We start from the raw sequence: 18,114 nt of genomic DNA on the forward strand, positions 1-18,114 counted from the left end.
AAGGACAGAGACAAGACACAACATGACAGTACATGACAGTACCCCCCCACTCACCGAGCGCCTCCTGGCGCACTCGAGGAGGAAACCTGGCGGCAACGGAGGAAATCCTCGATCAGCGCACGGTCCAGCACGTCCCGAGAGGGAACCCAACTCCTCTCCTCAGGACCGTACCCCTCCCAATCCACGAGGTACTGGTGACAAAATCTAAGGCGATGTGAGACCACGGTCGAGAGGGAATAGGAAGCGGCCTGAGACGGCCGGCAGGAGGAGAGTTACCGGACTTAGTCTGCGCGCAGACCGAACAAGCAGCCACGAAACGACGCGTGTCATGCTCCCGGGTGGGCCACCAAAAACGCTGGCGAATGGAAGCAAGCGTACCCCGAACGCCAGGGTGGCCGGCTAACTTGGCAGAGTGAGCCCACTGAAGAACGGCCAGACGAGTAGGAACGGGAACGAAAAGAAGGTTCCTAGGACAAGCGCGCGGCGACGGAGTGTGAGTGAGCGCTTGTTTTACCTGCCTCTCAATTCCCCAGACAGTCAACCCGACAACACGCCCCTCAGGGAGAATCCCCTCGGGGTCAGTGGAGGCTACTGAAGAACTGAAGAGACGAGACAAAGCATCAGGCTTGGTGTTCTTAGAGCCCGGACGATAAGAAATCACGAACTCGAAACGAGCGAAAAACAGCGCCCAACGCGCCTGACGCGCATTAAGTCGTTTGGCAGAACGGATGTACTCAAGGTTCCTATGGTCAGTCCAAACGACAAAAGGAACGGTCGCCCCCTCCAACCACTGTCGCCATTCGCCTAGGGCTAACCGGATGGCGAGCAGTTTGCGGTTACCCACATCACAGTTACGTTCCGACGGCGACAGGCGATGAGAAAAATACGCGCATGGGTGGACCTTGTCGTCAGAGAGGGAGCGCTGAGAAAGAATGGCTCCCACGCCCACCTCTGACGCGTCAACCTCGACAACGAACTGTCTAGAGACGTCAGGTGTAACAAGGATAGGAGCGGATGTAAAACGATTCTTGAGGAGATCAAAAGCTCCCTGGGCGGAAACGGACCACTTAAAGCACGTCTTGACAGAAGTAAGGGCTGTGAGAGGAGCTGCCACCTGACCGAAATTACGGATGAAACGACGATAGAAGTTCGCGAAGCCGAGAAAGCGCTGCAGCTCGACGCGTGACTTAGGGACGGGCCAATCAATGACAGCTTGGACCTTAGCGGGATCCATCTTAATGCCTTCAGCGGAAATAACAGAACCGAGAAATGTGACGGAGGAGGCATGAAAAGTGCACTTCTCAGCCTTCACAAAAAGACAATTCTCTAAAAGGCGCTGGAGGACACGTCGAACGTGCTGAACATGAATCTGGAGTGACGGTGAAAAAATCAGGATATCGTCAAGGTAAACGAAAACAAAGATGTTCAGCATGTCTCTCAGGACATCATTGACTAATGCCTGAAAGACAACTGGAGCGTTAGCGAGGCCGAAAGGAAGAACCCGGTATTCAAAGTGCCCTAACGGAGTGTTAAACGCCGTCTTCCACTCGTCCCCCTCCCTGATGCGCACGAGATGGTAAGCGTTACGAAGGTCCAACTTAGTGAAAAACCTGGCTCCCTGCAGGATCTCGAAGGCTGAAGACATAAGAGGAAGCGGATAACGATTCTTCACTGTTATGTCATTCAGCCCTCGATAATCTATGCAGGGGCGCAGAGACCCGTCCTTCTTCTTGACAAAAAAAAACCCCGCTCCGGCGGGAGAGGAGGAGGGGACTATGGTACCGGCGTCAAGAGCTACAGACAAATAATCTTCGAGAGCCTTACGTTCGGGAGCCGACAGAGAGTATAGTCTACCCCGGGGGGGGGGTGGTTCCCGGAAGGAGATCAATACTACAATCATACGACCGGTGTGGAGGAAGAGAGGGGGCCCTGGACCGACTGAACACCGTGCGCAGATCGTGATATTCCCCCGGCACCCCTGTCAAATCACCAGGCTCCTCCTGTGAAGAAGAGACAGAGGAAACAGGAGGGATAGCAGACATTAAACATTTCACATGACAAGAGACGTTCCAGGAGAGGATAGAATTACTAGACCAATTAATGGAAGGATTATGACAAACTAGCCAGGGATGGCCCAAAACAACAGGTGTAAAAGGTGAACGAAAAATTAAAAAAGAAATGGTTTCACTATGATTACCAGAAACAGTGAGGGTTAAAGGTAGCGTCTCACGCTGAATCCTGGGGAGAGGACTACCATCCAGGGCGAACAAGGCCGTGGGCTCCTTTAACTGTCTGAGAGGAATGTCATGTTCCCGAGCCCAGGTCTCGTCCATAAAACAGCCCTCCGCCCCAGAGTCTATTAAGGCACTGCAGGAAGCTGACGAACCGGTCCAGCGTAGATGGACCGACAAGGTAGTGCAGGATCTTGAAGGAGAGACAGGAGTAGTAGCGCTCACCAGTAGCCCTCCGCTTACTGACGAGCTCTGGCCTTTTACTGGACATGAAGTGACAAAATGACCAGCGGAACCGCAATAGAGACAGAGGCGGTTGGTGATTCTCCGTTCCCTCTCCTTAGTCGAGATGCGGATACCTCCCAGCTGCATGGGCTCAGCACCCGAGCCGGCAGAGGAAGATGGTAGTGATGCGGAGAGGGGGGCGACGGAGAGCGCGAGCTCCTTTCCACGAGCTCGGTGACGAAGATCAACCCGTCGCTCAATGCGAATAGCGAGTTCAATCAAGGAATCCACGCTGGAAGGAACCTCCCGGGAGAGAATCTCATCCTTTACCTCTGCGCGGAGACCCTCCAGAAGACGAGCGAGCAAGGCCGGCTCGTTCCAGCCACTGGAGACAGCAAGAGTGCGAAACTCAATAGAGTAGTCTGTTATGGATCGATTGCCTTGACATAGGGAAGACAGGGCCCTGGAAGCCTCCTCCCCAAAAACAGATCGATCAAAAACCCGTATCATCTCCTCCTTAAAGTCCTGATACTGGTTAGTACACTCAGCCCTTGCCTCCCAGATTGCCGTGCCCCACTCACGAGCCCGTCCAATAAGGAGAGATATGACGTAGGCGACACGAGCAGTGCTCCTGGAGTAAGTGTTGGGCTGGAGAGAAAACACAATATCACACTGGGTGAGGAACGAGCGGCATTCAGTGGGCTCCCCAGAGTAACACGGCGGGTTATTGATTCTGGGCTCCGGAGATTCGAAAGCCCTGGAAGTGGCCGGTGAATCGAGGCGGAGATGGTGAACCTGTTCTGTGAGGTTGGAGACTTGGGTGGCCAGGGTCTCAACGGCATGTCGAGCAGCAGACACTTCCTGCTCGTGTCTGCCTAGCATCGCTCCCTGGATCCCGACGGCTGAGTGGAGAGGATCCGAAGTCGCTGGGTCCATTCTTGGTCGGATTCTTCTGTTACGGTGCGTGAATGAGGACCCAAAAGCGAATTAACTTAAACAGAGCTTCTTTAATTACCAAACATAGGTAGGCTCAGACGGACCGGCAGATTCCGACAGGACAAGACAAGGTTACAGCAAACATGACGACAGTCTGGTTCAGGCATGAAACACAACAAACAAGAATCCGACAAGGACAGGAACAAAAACAGAGAGAGATATAGGGGACTAATCAGAGGGAAAAGGGGAACAGGTGGGAGAAGGGGTGACGAGGTAGTCAAGAGGAGACAAGGAACAGCTGGGGGAAAGCGGGGGAGAAAAGGTAACCTAATAACGACCAGCAGAGGGAGACAGGGTGAAGGGAAAGGACAGAGACAAGACACAACATGACAGTACATGACAGTACCCCCCCACTCACCGAGCGCCTCCTGGCGCACTCGAGGAGGAAACCTGGCGGCAACGGAGGAAATCCTCGATCAGCGCACGGTCCAGCACGTCCCGAGAGGGAACCCAACTCCTCTCCTCAGGACCGTACCCCTCCCAATCCACGAGGTACTGGTGACAAAATCTAAGGCGATGTGAGACCACGGTCGAGAGGGAATAGGAAGCGGCCTGAGACGGCCGGCAGGAGGAGAGTTACCGGACTTAGTCTGCGCGCAGACCGAACAAGCAGCCACGAAACGACGCGTGTCATGCTCCCGGGTGGGCCACCAAAAACGCTGGCGAATGGAAGCAAGCGTACCCCGAACGCCAGGGTGGCCGGCTAACTTGGCAGAGTGAGCCCACTGAAGAACGGCCAGACGAGTAGGAACGGGAACGAAAAGAAGGTTCCTAGGACAAGCGCGCGGCGACGGAGTGTGAGTGAGCGCTTGTTTTACCTGCCTCTCAATTCCCCAGACAGTCAACCCGACAACACGCCCCTCAGGGAGAATCCCCTCGGGGTCAGTGGAGGCTACTGAAGAACTGAAGAGACGAGACAAAGCATCAGGCTTGGTGTTCTTAGAGCCCGGACGATAAGAAATCACGAACTCGAAACGAGCGAAAAACAGCGCCCAACGCGCCTGACGCGCATTAAGTCGTTTGGCAGAACGGATGTACTCAAGGTTCCTATGGTCAGTCCAAACGACAAAAGGAACGGTCGCCCCCTCCAACCACTGTCGCCATTCGCCTAGGGCTAACCGGATGGCGAGCAGTTTGCGGTTACCCACATCACAGTTACGTTCCGACGGCGACAGGCGATGAGAAAAATACGCGCATGGGTGGACCTTGTCGTCAGAGAGGGAGCGCTGAGAAAGAATGGCTCCCACGCCCACCTCTGACGCGTCAACCTCGACAACGAACTGTCTAGAGACGTCAGGTGTAACAAGGATAGGAGCGGATGTAAAACGATTCTTGAGGAGATCAAAAGCTCCCTGGGCGGAAACGGACCACTTAAAGCACGTCTTGACAGAAGTAAGGGCTGTGAGAGGAGCTGCCACCTGACCGAAATTACGGATGAAACGACGATAGAAGTTCGCGAAGCCGAGAAAGCGCTGCAGCTCGACGCGTGACTTAGGGACGGGCCAATCAATGACAGCTTGGACCTTAGCGGGATCCATCTTAATGCCTTCAGCGGAAATAACAGAACCGAGAAATGTGACGGAGGAGGCATGAAAAGTGCACTTCTCAGCCTTCACAAAAAGACAATTCTCTAAAAGGCGCTGGAGGACACGTCGAACGTGCTGAACATGAATCTGGAGTGACGGTGAAAAAATCAGGATATCGTCAAGGTAAACGAAAACAAAGATGTTCAGCATGTCTCTCAGGACATCATTGACTAATGCCTGAAAGACAGCTGGAGCGTTAGCGAGGCCGAAAGGAAGAACCCGGTATTCAAAGTGCCCTAACGGAGTGTTAAACGCCGTCTTCCACTCGTCCCCCTCCCTGATGCGCACGAGATGGTAAGCGTTACGAAGGTCCAACTTAGTGAAAAACCTGGCTCCCTGCAGGATCTCGAAGGCTGAAGACATAAGAGGAAGCGGATAACGATTCTTCACTGTTATGTCATTCAGCCCTCGATAATCTATGCAGGGGCGCAGAGACCCGTCCTTCTTCTTGACAAAAAAAAACCCCGCTCCGGCGGGAGAGGAGGAGGGGACTATGGTACCGGCGTCAAGAGCTACAGACAAATAATCTTCGAGAGCCTTACGTTCGGGAGCCGACAGAGAGTATAGTCTACCCCGGGGGGGGGGGTGGTTCCCGGAAGGAGATCAATACTACAATCATACGACCGGTGTGGAGGAAGAGAGGGGGCCCTGGACCGACTGAACACCGTGCGCAGATCGTGATATTCCCCCGGCACCCCTGTCAAATCACCAGGCTCCTCCTGTGAAGAAGAGACAGAGGAAACAGGAGGGATAGCAGACATTAAACATTTCACATGACAAGAGACGTTCCAGGAGAGGATAGAATTACTAGACCAATTAATGGAAGGATTATGACAAACTAGCCAGGGATGGCCCAAAACAACAGGTGTAAAAGGTGAACGAAAAATTAAAAAAGAAATGGTTTCACTATGATTACCAGAAACAGTGAGGGTTAAAGGTAGCGTCTCACGCTGAATCCTGGGGAGAGGACTACCATCCAGGGCGAACAAGGCCGTGGGCTCCTTTAACTGTCTGAGAGGAATGTCATGTTCCCGAGCCCAGGTCTCGTCCATAAAACAGCCCTCCGCCCCAGAGTCTATTAAGGCACTGCAGGAAGCTGACGAACCGGTCCAGCGTAGATGGACCGACAAGGTAGTGCAGGATCTTGAAGGAGAGACAGGAGTAGTAGCGCTCACCAGTAGCCCTCCGCTTACTGACGAGCTCTGGCCTTTTACTGGACATGAAGTGACAAAATGACCAGCGGAACCGCAATAGAGACAGAGGCGGTTGGTGATTCTCCGTTCCCTCTCCTTAGTCGAGATGCGGATACCTCCCAGCTGCATGGGCTCAGCACCCGAGCCGGCAGAGGAAGATGGTAGTGATGCGGAGAGGGGGGCGACGGAGAGCGCGAGCTCCTTTCCACGAGCTCGGTGACGAAGATCAACCCGTCGCTCAATGCGAATAGCGAGTTCAATCAAGGAATCCACGCTGGAAGGAACCTCCCGGGAGAGAATCTCATCCTTTACCTCTGCGCGGAGACCCTCCAGAAGACGAGCGAGCAAGGCCGGCTCGTTCCAGCCACTGGAGACAGCAAGAGTGCGAAACTCAATAGAGTAGTCTGTTATGGATCGATTGCCTTGACATAGGGAAGACAGGGCCCTGGAAGCCTCCTCCCCAAAAACAGATCGATCAAAAACCCGTATCATCTCCTCCTTAAAGTCCTGATACTGGTTAGTACACTCAGCCCTTGCCTCCCAGATTGCCGTGCCCCACTCACGAGCCCGTCCAATAAGGAGAGATATGACGTAGGCGACACGAGCAGTGCTCCTGGAGTAAGTGTTGGGCTGGAGAGAAAACACAATATCACACTGGGTGAGGAACGAGCGGCATTCAGTGGGCTCCCCAGAGTAACACGGCGGGTTATTGATTCTGGGCTCCGGAGATTCGAAAGCCCTGGAAGTGGCCGGTGAATCGAGGCGGAGATGGTGAACCTGTTCTGTGAGGTTGGAGACTTGGGTGGCCAGGGTCTCAACGGCATGTCGAGCAGCAGACACTTCCTGCTCGTGTCTGCCTAGCATCGCTCCCTGGATCCCGACGGCTGAGTGGAGAGGATCCGAAGTCGCTGGGTCCATTCTTGGTCGGATTCTTCTGTTACGGTGCGTGAATGAGGACCCAAAAGCGAATTAACTTAAACAGAGCTTCTTTAATTACCAAACATAGGTAGGCTCAGACGGACCGGCAGATTCCGACAGGACAAGACAAGGTTACAGCAAACATGACGACAGTCTGGTTCAGGCATGAAACACAACAAACAAGAATCCGACAAGGACAGGAACAAAAACAGAGAGAGATATAGGGGACTAATCAGAGGGAAAAGGGGAACAGGTGGGAGAAGGGGTGACGAGGTAGTCAAGAGGAGACAAGGAACAGCTGGGGGAAAGCGGGGGAGAAAAGGTAACCTAATAACGACCAGCAGAGGGAGACAGGGTGAAGGGAAAGGACAGAGACAAGACACAACATGACAGTACATGACAGAGTATCCCTCCTCGAGCCAATAATGTTTCTATGTGTTTGGAGTGTTTCAATCTCCATTATACCTGAGGGAATGTAATACTGGTGTAACCAGGACAAAGTCAACACCAGCATGTCAGCCACCTCAAAGGGTGGCTCAGTTGTATTGATTAAGTCAATGGTTGGTTCAATTACCAAGGGATCAGGGGCTAACAAGATTGGCTTATGTACAGACGTATCCACCCTCTGTGGCCGGTCTGGCCAATCACCTTACTGTGTTTGTCAAATCTAAGTGATTTGAGCAGGTCCCTAGGTACCTGAGGTAGTGACAGTCTTGCCAAGGTCACCGTCCCCAAGAGATTAAGCTCCCACCAGCAGCACTTAAACCACCCAGCCATCCACACGCTGCAGAAAATACAGTGGAAGAGTGTTTTGTCAGCCATGGCTCAGCTTGAAGTGGACCCATATCTCCTGCAGAGGCCCTGAAGCAGGGGGCTCACTCATGCAAGACCAGGCTGAGGGAAAAGCAAGCACACTTCTAAAGTCAATTTCTCTCCTATCAAATCAAATCAAATCAAATGTATTTATATAGCCCTTCGTACATCAGCTGATATCTCAAAGTGCTGTACAGAAACCTAGCCTAAAACCCCAAACAGCAAGCAATGCAGGTGTTGAAGCACGGTGGCTAGGGAAAAACTCTAGAAAGGCCAAAACCTAGGAAGAAACCTAGAGAGGAACCAGGCTATGAGGGGTGGCCAGTCCTCTTCTGGCTGTGTCGGATGGAGATTATAACAGAACATGGCCAAGATGTTAAAATTTTCATAAATGACCAGCATGGTCAAATAATAGATCTGGGACAGGTAGCACGTCCGGTGAACAGGTCAGGATTCCATAGCCGCAGGCAGAACAGTTGAAACTGGAGCAGCACGGCCAGGTGGACTGGGGACAGCAAGGAGTCATCATGCCAGGTAGTCCTGAGGCATGGTCCAAGGGCTCAGGTCCTCCGAGAGAGAGAACGAAAGAGAGAAAGAGAGAATTAGAGAGATTATACTTAAATTCACACAGGACACCGGATAAGACAGGAGAAGTACTCCAGATATAACAAACTGACCCTAGCTGCCCAACACATAAACTACATGAGACATGAGGGGTCAGGAGGAGGGGTCTACCATCACCCCTCGACACCCCTTCTCCAAATTCCCTCCCATCCATGGTTGGGAGGAGAGCCAGCGCTGTGGCCCCACACAGCCCCGCTAGGGCCTGCAGTCTCTGGAGCTCCAGTCACACACATCCATATTCATGGCACCACATGGAGAGGGAGTGGAGGCTTGTGGGTAGCGCACCGCGCTGATCACCTGCGGTGCGCTACCCCCAAGCCTCCACTCCCTCTCCATGTGGTGCCATGAATATGGATGTGTGTGACTGGAGCTCCAGAGACTGCAGGCCCTGTGTGGGGCCACAGCACTGGCTCTGGCTGGTTGGGGAATGAGAACCAGAGTGATGAGGGGGTGGCAGGGGGGTGGCAGATGGGTTATGGGGGGGTGGCAGTGGGGTGGCAGATGTGTATTGAGGGTGTGGCAGTGGGGTGGCAGATGGGTTATGGGGGGGTGGCAGTGGGGTGGCAGATGTGTTATGAGGGGGTGGCGGGGGGGGGGGGGGGGGGGGGGGGGGGTGGCGGGGAGGGGGGGTGGCAGATGGGTTATGAGGTTTTATTTTTTAAATGTTATTTCACCTTTATTTAACCAGGTAGGCTAGTTGAGAACAAGTTCTCATTTGCAATGGTGACCTGGCCAAGATAAAGCAAAGCAGTTCGACACATACATCAACACAGAGTTACACATGGAATAAACAAATATACAATCAATAATACAGTAGAAAAATCTGTATAGAACATGTGCAAATGAGGTAGGATAAGAGAGATAAGGCAATAGATAGGCCATGGTGGCGAAGTAATTACAATATAGCAATTAAACACTGGAATGGCAGAATGTGCAGAAGATGAATGTGCAAGTAGAGATACTGGGGAGCAAAGGAGCAAGATAAATAAATAAATAAATACAGTATGGGGATGAGGAAGATTGGATGGGCTATTTACAGATGGGCTATGTACAGGTGCAGTGATCTGTGAGCTGCTCTGACAGCTGGTGCTTAAAGCTAGTGAGGGAGGTAAGAGTCTCTAGCTTTAGTGATTTTTGCAGTTCGTTCCAGTCATTGGCGGCCAAAGGAGGAATTGGCTTTGGGGGTGACCAGTAAGATATACCTGCTGGAGCACGTGCTATGGGTGGGTACTGCTAAGGTGACTAGTGAGCTGAGATAAGGCGGGGCTTTACCTAGCAAAGACTTGTAGATGGCCTGGAGCCAGTGGATTTGGCGACGAGTATGAAGCGAGGGCCAGCCAACGAGAGTGTACATGTTGCAGTGGTGGGTAGTATATGGGGCTTTGGTGACAAAATGGATGGCATTGTGATAGACTGCATCCAATTTGTTAAGTAGAGTGTTGGAGGCTATTTTGTAAACGACATCGCCGAAGTCGAGGATCGGTAGGATGGTCAGTTTTATGAGGGTATGTTTGGCAGCATGAGTGAAGGATGCTTTTTTGCAAAATAGGAAGCCGATTCTAGATTTAATTTTGAATTGGAGATGTTTAATGTGAGTCTGGAAGGAGAGTTTACAGTCTAACCAGACACCTAGGTATTTGTAGTTGTCCACATATTCTAAGTCAGAACCGTCCAGAGTAGTGATGCTGGACGGGCGGGCAGGTGTGGGCAGTGATCGGTTGAATAGCATGCATTTAGTTTTACTTGCATTTAAGAGCAGTTGGAAGCCACGGAAGGAGTGTTGTATGGCACTGAAGCTCATCTGGAGGTTAGTTAACACAGTGTCCAAAGAAGGGCCAGAGGTTTACATAATGGTGTTGTCTGCGTAGAGGTGGATCAAAGAACCACCAGCAGCAAGAGCGACATCATTGATGTATACAGAGAAGAGAGTCGGCCCGAGAATTGAACCCTGTGGCACTCCCATAGAGACTGCCGAAGGTCTGGACAACAAGCTCTCTGATTTGACATACTGAACTCTATCAGAGAAGTAGTTGGTGAACCAGGCGAGGCAATCATTTGAGAAACCAAAACTGTTGAGTTTGCCAATAAGAATGTTGTAATTGACAGAGTCGAAAGCCTTAGCCAGGTCGATGAATACGGCTGCACAGTAATGTCTCTTATCGATGACGGTTATGATATCGTTTAGGACCTTGAGCGTGGCTGAGGTGCACCTGTGACCAGCTCTGAAACTGGATTGCATAGCGGAAAACGTACGGTGGGATTCGAAATGGTCGGTGATCTGTTTGTTAACTTGGCTTTCAAAGACCTTAGAAAGGCAGGGTAGAATAGATATAGGTCTGTAGCAGTTTGGGGGATGAGGGGGATGACCGCGGCAGCTTTCCAATCTATGGGAATCTCAGACGATACGAAAAAGGGGTTGAACATACTAGTAATAGGGGTTGCAACAATTTCGGCAGATCATTTTAGAAAGACGAGGTGATGGCGGTGGGGTGGCAGAGGGGCCCCACTAGTTCCATCTTCTATGGGCTTCTTCCCCTCTGCTGTCAGTTTCCTGGAAAAAACAACTCTTGCAGTGATCAAACAGAGCCCGTTTATCCTACTGATACATTCAGCTGTGTGGAGCAACATCATAGGAGGAGGCTGAAAAAATGACCGGATTAGCATGGGGCCAATAACCTAGCTTGTGCAGGAGTGGAACCCTCTATGTGAATAGAATATAAGTCCAAGACAGGAATAAAAGACATTGCTCGCTGTGGTGTGAATTTGGCAATCCAATTTATGCTCGATCCGAAAATGTGTGTCGGAGGCGCCGTATCCTCCAATTTTGTAACAATCTGGAGGGCTCCGTATATCTCTGCATTGACATGATTGGCTGACAGTAGGTCAGGACGGGAAGTCCTGTATAAACACAAACTCACTTCCTTGACAACTTCCTTCACAACAGCTCTGCGCTGCTCCGCGAACCACAAAATATATATTTGCTTTGACTTCTGCAGAGGCTGCATCACAGTAAATGCTGTATGGCCATACAAAGTATTTTAGGCTTTCAGCACTGTCCTACTCCGCAATATGTGGAGAACAAAACGAACCCATGCTGTTTTTTGTTTTCCCCCAGATTCCAATCTCCCAGTAGGTCGTGAGTGACGCTGACTGTGTGCACATGATGAATCCCATGGCCCAGCTGTACTACAAGAAGGCGAGCTACTCACCGTACCGCGACCGCATCCCGCTGCAGATCGTGCGGGCGGAAGCGGAGCTGTCAGTTGAGGAGCGGGCGTACCTGACGGCGGTGGAGAAGGGCGACTATGCCGGGGTGAAGCTGGCCCTGCAGGAGGCGGAGATCTACTACAACATCAACGTGAACTGCCTGGACCCGCTGGGGCGCAGCGCGCTGCTCATCGCCATCGAGAACGAGAACCTGGAGGTGATGGAGCTGCTGCTCAACCACGGCGTGCACGTGGGCGACGCGCTGCTCTACGCCATCCGCAAGGAGGTGGTGGGCGCCGTGGAACTGCTTCTGTCCCACCGCAGGCCCAGTGGAGAGAAACAGGTAAGGTGGACCTTAGGAGCACATTTCAGCTAGTAGCCTAGGCCTACAAGGTCCTTACTGTAGCCCAATTAGCATGATGGTTACATGTTATGTATATGTTCTCCTGGCTCCTGGTTATATACATGTTATGTATATGTTCTCCTGGTTATATACATGTTATGTATATGTTCTCCTGGTTATATACATGTTATGTATATGTTCTCCTGGTTATATACATGTTATGTATATGTTCTCCTGGTTATATACATGTTATGTATATGTTCTCCCGGTTATATACATGTTATGTAAGTTATACAGGTTATGCTCTTGCCTGGGCGCACTCATTAATCCCTTTCCACCCCAACCCCCTGTTCTCTTCTCCAGGTGCCCAACCTGATGATGGATACCCAGTTCTCAGAGTTTACCCCTGACATCACACCCATCATGCTGGCAGCTCACACCAACAACTACGAGATCATCAAACTGCTGGTCCAGCGCAAAGTCACCATCCCCCGGCCACACCAGATCCGCTGTGACTGCGTGGCGTGCGTGTCCAGCTCCGAGGTGGACAGCCTGCGCCACTCCCGCTCCCGCCTCAATGTCTACAAGACCCTAGCCAGCCCGTCCCTCATCGCCCTGTCCAGCGAAGACCCCATCCTGACCGCCTTCCGTCTGGGCTGGGAGCTGAAAGAACTGAGCAAGGTGGGAATCGAGCTCTGTCAGGATTACCAGGAGCTGTCCCAGTCGTGTTAAGGGTTTATGAAGGGTTTATAAAGGGGGTTTAACTAGTTTATGACTCTTCCAGGTGGAGAACGAGTTCCGTCAGGAGTACGAGGAGCTGTCCCAACAGTGTAAGCTGTTTGCCAAGGACCTGCTGGACCAGGCCAGGAGCTCCAGAGAGCTGGAGACCATCCTCAACCACCGTGACTACCTCAGTGAGGAGCTGGACCCAAAGGACTGCCGCGACCTGGCCAAGCTCAAACTGGCCATCAAGTACCACCAGAAAGAGGTGAGAGGGAGAGGAGAGAGGGCCATGCAGAAGATGTCTGTCTGGTATAGTGAGGGTGTCCTTAGCTGAATGGATTGGCACTGTATCAGGTGAAGTGCTCACTGGGCACTATGCTGGCAGTGTTACCTATTTCAACAAGCACATCTTCCTGTATGCTTGTGATAATATCACTAGAGTGCCAATTATGAATTTCCATGCGTTGTTTCCTAGGATATTTCTTTATGCAGCAAAATGTCAGTTGCTGTCAGTGACAGTGACAAAACACTTGACTAATAATAATCTAGCACACTAGAGGAAATGAACCTGACATTTGAGAAGAGAGCAGTGACTAGAAGAGATCTGTTGTAGACAATGGAAGCTTGATGGTCGAGCACTTTAATTCAAATCGTCTTGATATTGAACAGTGATAACAGGACCAATTTGAGTTGTGTCAGAAATTGTAGTCATCTCACCATCTATTTATAAAAAATATCTACAGGAATAGCATGTAGAAGTGAGTCACAGCGTTTAAGTCTAAATGAAACGAGACACAGGCAAGTCGAGAGCTTGGGTGATCAGCTAACTAAAGGGATCTATTCACAGTTTACTATACCACTGAGAATTCTGCCATTCTGTTGCTTCTTTTTGTTGGTATAAAATAAATTTGGCACGCTGTCTTTCCTTCCCTTTTGTACCCCGGGAGAGGTCTGACAAACACACCCTCACATATGTGTGGGCCAAACAAAAGCACACACTCATCCTCACTCACATACACACACGCACACACTCCTCTTGATTGGAATGCTGGCATTTGGCTGCTCCTTTGTTGTGAGCTGAATACTGTATTTCTCTCTGCAGTGTAATAAATTCTCAGTCTTCTCCAGGTCTGCGGGGCTGTTAAGAGAACCTAACCAACCACACTGGGGAAAAGGCCAGGTAGAATAATCATGCCTCGGTCAGCAAATAGGCTACAGCTCTTTCATCCTTCATCCTCAGACCACTACAGTCAGCAACACTCTCAGTTCAGTCAGCATTCGGACATCTTATGGTTGGTTAAAGTTACCTTATTCAAAACAGCAATCATTCTAGAGGTAGATGGTCAGAGATGAAGGACAGCACATTCACGTGGGAGTTGAGTGCCTGGTTGTCAGGGAGAAGTCGGGGGGCATGGGGGCGGTGGGAGGACAGCAGGGTTAAACTAGTTGAATTCAGCATGTGCATCCAATATACATACACACTTGGGAGGAGGGGGAACTACTGTTTGGGCTTGAAAGAATCAGCTGCTCTGCTGGGACTGGTTACCCAGCATGCCACAGTTAGTAAAGTCGTTCAAATCGGGTCGTTGGTCCCACATCCCTATGCATCCACAATCAAATCCAACTTTATTTGTCATATGCACCGAACACAACATTCACCTTACCGTGAAATGCTTACTTACAAGCCCTTAACCAACAGTGCAGTTCAAGAAAGAGTTAAGAAAATATTTACCTAATAAACTAAAGTCAAAAATTATAAAAAGTAACACAATAAAGTAACAATAGCGAGGCTATATACAAGGGGGTACCAGTACCGAGTCAATGTGTGGGGGTACAGGTTAGATGAGGAATTTGTACATGTAGGTAGGGAGGAAGTGACCATGCATAGATAATAAACAGCAAGTAGCAGCAGTGTTAAAACAAAGGGGGAGGGGAGGTCAATGTAAACAGTCCGGGTGGCCATTTGATTAATTGTTCAACAGTCTTATGGCTTGGGGGTAGAAGCTGTTAAGGAGCCTTTTAGACCTAGACTTGGCGCTCCAGTACCGCTTGCCGTGCGGCAGAGAGAACAGTCTATAACTTGGGTGACTGGAGTCTTTGACAATGTTTTTGGCTTTCCTCTGGACTGTACGCACTACCCTCTGTAGCGCCTTACGGTCAAATGCCGAGCAGTTAGCATACCAGACGGTGATGCAACCGGTCAAGATGCTCTCGATGGTGCAGTTGTAGAACCCTTTGAGGATCTGGGGACGCATGCCAAGTCTTTTCAGTCTCCTGAGGGGGAAACGTTTTGTCGTGCCGTCTTCATGACTGTCTTGGTGTGTTTGGACCATGATAGTTAGTTGGTGATGTGGACACCAAGGAACTTGAAACTCTCGACCCGCTCCACTACAGTCCCATCAATGTTAATGGGGGCCTGTTTTGTCCCGCCTTTTCCTATAGTCCATGATCAGCTCTTTTGTCTTGCTCACATTGAGGGAGAGGTTGTTGTCCTGGCACCACACAGCCAGGTCTCTGACCTCCTCCATACAGTCTCATCATTGTTGGTGATCAGGCCTACTACTGTTGTGTCGTCAGCAAACTTAATGATGGTGTTGGAGTCATGTTTGAACAGGGAGTACAGGAGGGGACTAAGCACACACCCTTGAGGGGCCCCAGTGTTGAGGATCAGCGTATTAGACATGTTGTTGCCTACCCTTACCACCTGGGGGCGGCCCGTCAGGAAGTCCAGTATCCAGTTGCGGAGGGAGGGAGGTGATTAGTCCCAGGGTCCTTAGCTTAGTGATGAGCTTCATGGGCACTATGGTGTTGAATGCTGAGTTGTAGTCAATGAACAGCATTCTCGCATTAGGTGTTCCTTTTGTCCAGGTGGGAAAGGACAGTGTGGAGTGCGATTGAGGTTGCGTCATCTGTGGATCTTTGGAGCGGTATGTGAATTGGAGTGGGTCTAGGGTATCTGGGAGGATGCTGTTGATGTGAGCCATGACCAGCCTTTCAAAGCACTTCATGGCTACCGACATGAGTGCTACGGGGCGGTAATCATTTAGGCAGGTTATCTTCGCTTTCTTGGGCACAGGGACTATGGTGGTCTGCTTGAAACATGTAGGTATCACAGATTCGGTCAGGGAGAGGTTGAAAATGTCAGTGAAGACACTTGCCAGTTGATCTGCGAATGCTTTGAGTACAGGTCCTGGTAATCCATCTGGCCCTGTGGCTTTGTGAATGTTAACCTGTTTAAAGGTCTTGCTCACATCGGCTACCTAGAGCGCTATCACACAGTCGTCCAGAACAGCTGGTGCTCTCGTGCATGCTTCAGTGTTGCTTGCCTCGAAGCGAGCATAGAAGGCATTTTGCTCGCTGGTAGGCTCGCATCACTGGGCAACTCGCAGCTGGGTTTCCCTGTGTAGTCCGTAATAGTTTTCAAGCCCTGCCACATCTGACCAGCATCAAAGCCAGTGTAGTAGGATTCAATCTTAATCCTGTATTGACGCTTTGCTTGTTTAATGGTTCGTCTGAGGGAATAGATGGATTTCTTATAAGCGTCCTGATTAGCTTAGCTTGATGCGGATGTGGTCTGTAATCCATGGCTTCTGGTTGGGTTATGTACGTACGGTCACTGTGGGGACGACGTCGCTGATGCACTTATTGATGAAGCCGATGACTGAGGTGCTATACTCCAATGCCATTTGATGAATCCCGGAACATATTCCAGTCTGTGCTAGCAAAACAGTTCTGTAGTGTAGCATCCGCATCATCTGACCACTTCCGTATTGAGCGAGTCACTGGTACTTCTTGCTTTAGTTTTTGCTTGTAAGCAGAAATCAGGAAGCTTGAATTATGGTCAGATTCACCAAATTGGTCAGATTCACCAAATCTCTGTGTGTGGAGTGAAGGTGGTCAAGAGTTGTTTTCCTCTGGTTGCACATGTGACATGCTGGTAGAAATTAGGTAAAACTGATTTAAGTTTGCCTGCATTAAAGTCCACGGCCACTAGGAGCACCGCTTCTGGATGAGCATTTTCTTGTTTGCTTATGGCCTTATACATCTTGTTGAGTCTGGTCTTAGTGCTAGCATTGGTGTGTGGTGGTAAATAGACGGCTACGAATAATATAGATGAGAAGACTCTTCTTAGATGGTGTGGTCTACAGCTTATCATAAGGTACTCTACCTCAGGCGAGCAATACCTAGAGACATCTTTATTATTAGACATCGCCCTCCAGCTCTATATTATCTGTGTCGTCGTTCAGCCACGGCTCTATGAAACATAAGATATTGCAGTTTTTAATGTCCCGTTGATAGTATAATCTTGATTGTAGGTTATCCATTTTATTTTCCAATGATTGCACGTTGGCAGTGGGAGTTTACTCGCCTATGAATTCTCAGAAGGCAGCGCAACCTCCGGCCCCTTTTTTTCTGTTCTGTGTCAAGGTCAGAGGTCATATGTGGGACGTTAGCTCCAGGGACTAACACAGGGAAGTTAGTTTTACTGCAGGAAAGTTGCCGAGAGCCTGGGACTTTACGTAGTACACATCGCCTCTGAAGCACTACGTGGCAGAAGCATATTAAAGATATGTACGATCTCCACCCCGGCATGCTTCTATTGTATTAGATTTTAGGAAATTCTTGATGGTTGGATGTACTATCACTCTGTACAACACTGGCTCAGTCTGATACTTTTGTTTTGATTTCCCTTATGGATCTTTTTCCTGTATCTGTCACTGTCTTCCTCTCCAGTTTGTGTCCCAGCCAAACTGCCAGCAGCTCCTGGCCACCCTGTGGTACGACGGTTTCCCTGGGTGGCGCAGACACCACTGGGCGGTTAAGCTGGTCACCTGCTTTACCATCGGCCTGCTCTTCCCCATCTTCTCCCTGGTCTACCTGCTGGCCCCTAGGAGTGCCCTGGGCCTCTTCATCAAGAAGCCCTTCATCAAGTTCATCTGCCACACAGCCTCCTACCTGACTTTCCTTTTCCTCCTCCTCCTGGCCTCCCAGCACATCGTGAGAACAGACCTGCACGTCCAGGGCCCACCACCCACCGTGGTGGAGTGGATGATCCTTCCCTGGGTGCTGGGTGAGCAGAGGGATGGGGTGGGGGGCGAAAAGGTGACTTGGGAGCTAACTTTATCGTTAGATACCACTCTAATAGGTTCTAACTTGTAATTGGGTGGATATTGAACAATTCAATGCTGAATTAATCTGTTTCTGATTTGGACTAGTTATACGTTTACACTGTAAAACTATTGTGACAGGTGCCA

The 18,114-nt window shown here is 50.4% G+C and overlaps 1 protein-coding gene across 1 annotated transcript in view; it reads left to right on the top strand.

Moving 5' to 3' along the window:
* The window catches only part of LOC110510170 (short transient receptor potential channel 5), a 48,702-nt gene that overhangs the window by 11,461 nt on the left and 19,127 nt on the right, over nt 1-18,114 (top strand). Inside the window, exons 2-5 of the mRNA XM_036968037.1 lie at nt 11,702-12,136; nt 12,500-12,817; nt 12,921-13,124; nt 17,594-17,930. Coding sequence (XP_036823932.1) covers nt 11,747-12,136; nt 12,500-12,817; nt 12,921-13,124; nt 17,594-17,930 — 1,249 coding nt within the window. The 5' untranslated portion in view covers nt 11,702-11,746. The remainder of the gene's footprint in view (nt 1-11,701; nt 12,137-12,499; nt 12,818-12,920; nt 13,125-17,593; nt 17,931-18,114) is intronic.

This window comes from Oncorhynchus mykiss, chromosome Y (genome assembly GCF_013265735.2).
Source record: "Oncorhynchus mykiss isolate Arlee chromosome Y, USDA_OmykA_1.1, whole genome shotgun sequence".
Lineage (NCBI taxonomy): Eukaryota > Metazoa > Chordata > Actinopteri > Salmoniformes > Salmonidae > Oncorhynchus > Oncorhynchus mykiss.